The 3,167-nt window shown below is 55.3% G+C and overlaps 1 protein-coding gene across 1 annotated transcript in view; it reads left to right on the top strand.

Annotated features, from left to right (window-relative positions):
* MAG (myelin associated glycoprotein) overlaps positions 1 to 2,157 on the top strand; it is a gene marked incomplete at its 5' end in the record, with an annotated part of 6,872 nt that extends 4,715 nt beyond the window's left edge. The window contains one exon of the mRNA XM_026658617.1: positions 1,988 to 2,157. Within this exon, the coding sequence (XP_026514402.1) occupies positions 1,988 to 2,157 (170 nt within the window). The remainder of the gene's footprint in view (positions 1 to 1,987) is intronic.
* Between the last annotated feature and the right edge of the window lie 1,010 nt (positions 2,158 to 3,167).

The raw sequence follows: 3,167 nt of genomic DNA, 5'->3' as shown, positions 1-3,167 counted from the left end.
ATGGATGGATGGATGGATGGAGGGGTGTGTATGAGGTGGATGGAGGGATGGGTGTGTATAGTGGTGGATAAGTGGAGGACTGTGTATAGGAGTGGATGGATGGATGGAGAGGTATGGAGAGGTGTGGATGGGGATCAATGGGTGGATGGATGAAGGGAGGGAGGGAATGTGTATAGGGGTGGATAAGTGAAGAGGTGTGGATGGGGATGGATGGATGGAGGGAGGGGTGTGTATAGGGGTGGATGGATGGAGGGAGGGGATGTGGATAAGTGGAGTGGGGTGGATGGGGATGGGTAGTTTAGATAAAGTTGAGTCCTCTATGTTGTCAGTCACTATTTAGTGTCAATAACCGGAGAGAAAATCTAGCCCAGACTGGCTGGTTCAGGGGGGCGGGGAATGGGACGTGGGGGCCTTTCCTCTCTTGGGGAACTAGATAAGTTCATGGAGGATAGGTCCATCAATGGCTGTTAGTCAGGCTGGGCAGGGATGGTGTCCTTAGCCTCTGTTTGCCAGAAGCTGGGAATGGGCGACAGGGGATGGATCACTTGATGATTCCCTGTTCTGTTCATTCCCTCCGGGGCACCTGTCATTGGCCACTGTCGGCAGACAGGACACTGGGCTAGATGGACCTTTGGTCTGACCCAGTCTGGCCGTTCTTATGTTCCTATGATCCTGCCCCAGGCTGGTGCATGGGGGTGGGGGAAGGGATTCTTCCATCCCTTTGCATCCCAGACCCAGTCCGTAAAGCTGCGGCTTCGGAGGTGCTCCCCAGAGGCCTCTTCCATATGGGGCGGCAGCAAGGGGTCGTCCCCCCAGGTACACAGTGACAGCTCTTCCTTCTCCGCTAGTCTAAGGAGATCTGCTCCCTGGAGAGCCACTGACCCCCGGGTAAGTCTGGATTCCCCAGTCTGTGTCACCCCCCACCAGTGTGCGTCACACCTTGGCTCGGACACGGGGACCCCCTCTGCACCCCACAGTCATGCAGCGGATTGGCTGGGACACAGGACCTTTCCCCTAGGGGGCGCTGGTTCTGATCTGGCCCGAGAGCTGGGGACTGTTGGGCTCATGGTGGTGGGGAATAGGGCATGGGGCCTTTCCCCTCTAGGGGGCGCCAGTTCTGGTTTCTATCCTGTTGCTTGGGTAGCTCTCACAGGTCAGCTGTGGGGCAGGGCATGGGGGTCTTCCTGGAATACCGGCAGCCCCTTGTCCTGGCAGCAAGGTCCCTTGCAGTGTTGTGGTGTTTTCCCTTCCCCCTCTGCTCGTTCCGTGGTCTAGTCTCTTTGTGGCGTAAAATCTTAACAGACCCCCCCCATGGGACAGTCCTCGCACCCCTGGCACTCCCTGCCCAACAGAGCTCTGATTAGGAATGCATCCTTTGGAAAGGATCCTGCAGCCATTAGTTCCCCAGGTTAACGCCAATAAGGTCCCGCTGGGTAATCCCAGTAAGATCAAGTGGCAGTGAATTTCCTAGGTAAACTACGGTATTATTGGATCGGCTAACCCCAATGGTATCCTCCTGAAGCAAATCCAATAGGTTGAGCCCCTAGTATCCAGTGGCAGGGAGTCCCAATGGTTAACCCCACTAAAACCCAGTGGCAGGGTGTCCTGTGAGTTAATCCTATAATATCCAGTGGCAGAGAGCCCCATGTGTTAATTCCATAATATCCAGGGGGAGGGAGTCCTGTGAGTTAACAATATAATACCCAGTAGGAGGGACTCCTGGGGTTAATATCCAGTGTCAGGGAGTCCCACAGGTAACCCTATCATATCCAGGCTCAGGAAGCCTCACAGGTAAGCCTATAATTTTCACCATCAGGGAGTCCCACAGGTTTATCCTATAATATACATTGCCAAGGAATCCCACAGGTTAACCCTGTAATATCCAGTGGCAGGGAGTCCCGCAGGCTAGCCATATACTCTCCAGTGTCAGGGAGTCCCACGGGTGAACACGCCAATCATACCCAGGTTGACGCTGCTCTGCTTCCCCCGCAGTACGAGCGGCGCCTGGCCTCCGACAAACGCCTCCTGAACAAGCCCGAGGGCTCCCTGGACCTGAACGTGGACTACGCCAACATCGACTTCACCAAACTGCCCACCAAGGACAGCTACACCCTGACGGAGGAGCTGGCGGAGTACGCAGAGATCCGCGTCAAGTGAGCGCCCCCTGCCCCCCACAGTGACCCGCCCTCTGCCACGGAAACCACGCTTGCCGGAATCAGGACCTGTCTGTGCCCCCAAATCACCAGGCACGCCCCCGCCACGGAAACCCCGCCTACCGGGATCAACCCCATGCAGAGTGCAGGTCCTGCCCCGCCCACTAATGGCAGGACACGGCCCCTGCCATGGAAGCCCCACCCACTGCAATCAGGACCTCCGACTGAATGCAGCTGGGAGAGGGGCTGTCTCTTGCTGTGTGTCTGGGCAACTTCTGGGGCAATAGGGCCCTGATCTCAGCTATGGCAGGGACTGTCTCTTACTGTGTGTCTGGGCAGCGCCTCATATCCTCATGCCCCTTCTTTGACAGCCCTATGGTTGGTTATGTGGGTCTGGCCCTGCACTGGGACCCAGGAGACCTGCGGTTTAAATCCCACCTATGCTACAGATTTTGTGCTACCTTGAGGTATGTCCTAACCTCTCTGTGTGCCTCAGTTTCCCCACAATCTCTTAATTTCTCCTGTGCACAATGTGGCTCATAATTCCCTCCCACCCCAGGCTTTTGTGTGGCTAAATTTGGCACCGATTGGGAGGCTCAACCAAAGCCCTGTTGAATCGTTAATTACCCCGTTGAGCTATCTCTATAGGACCCATGCAAGTACCTGCCTAGATAGCCCTGGCGGACCCTGTATAAAACAGGCCCGGATCCTCCCTAAACCCATCCAGGCCTTGTACTAATTCCCCCAATCTGTCTTTCCACGTGCCGAAGGCACAACATCGTTTTTCTGCTGCGTAAAGACTTGTCTATGGTATACAGCTGCTTAGACCAGCACAGCCATCCCCAGCCAGGAAGGGGAATACACTGTACTGAGATAAAGCCCTGTCCTACTGGGATAACGGCCCCCACAGCTGTGCTGGTATAGGCAGATCAGCCCTGTCCTACTGGGATAACTAGACCAGTAGAAAATCACACGTCTAATTGACATCGTTCTTCCGTCCAATTGACATCGTTC

This window comes from Terrapene carolina, unplaced genomic scaffold (genome assembly GCF_002925995.2).
Source record: "Terrapene carolina triunguis isolate 2854851 unplaced genomic scaffold, T_m_triunguis-2.0 Scaffold483, whole genome shotgun sequence".
NCBI classification, from domain to species: domain Eukaryota; kingdom Metazoa; phylum Chordata; order Testudines; family Emydidae; genus Terrapene; species Terrapene triunguis.
This window is presented reverse-complemented; position numbering and strand designations above follow the sequence as displayed.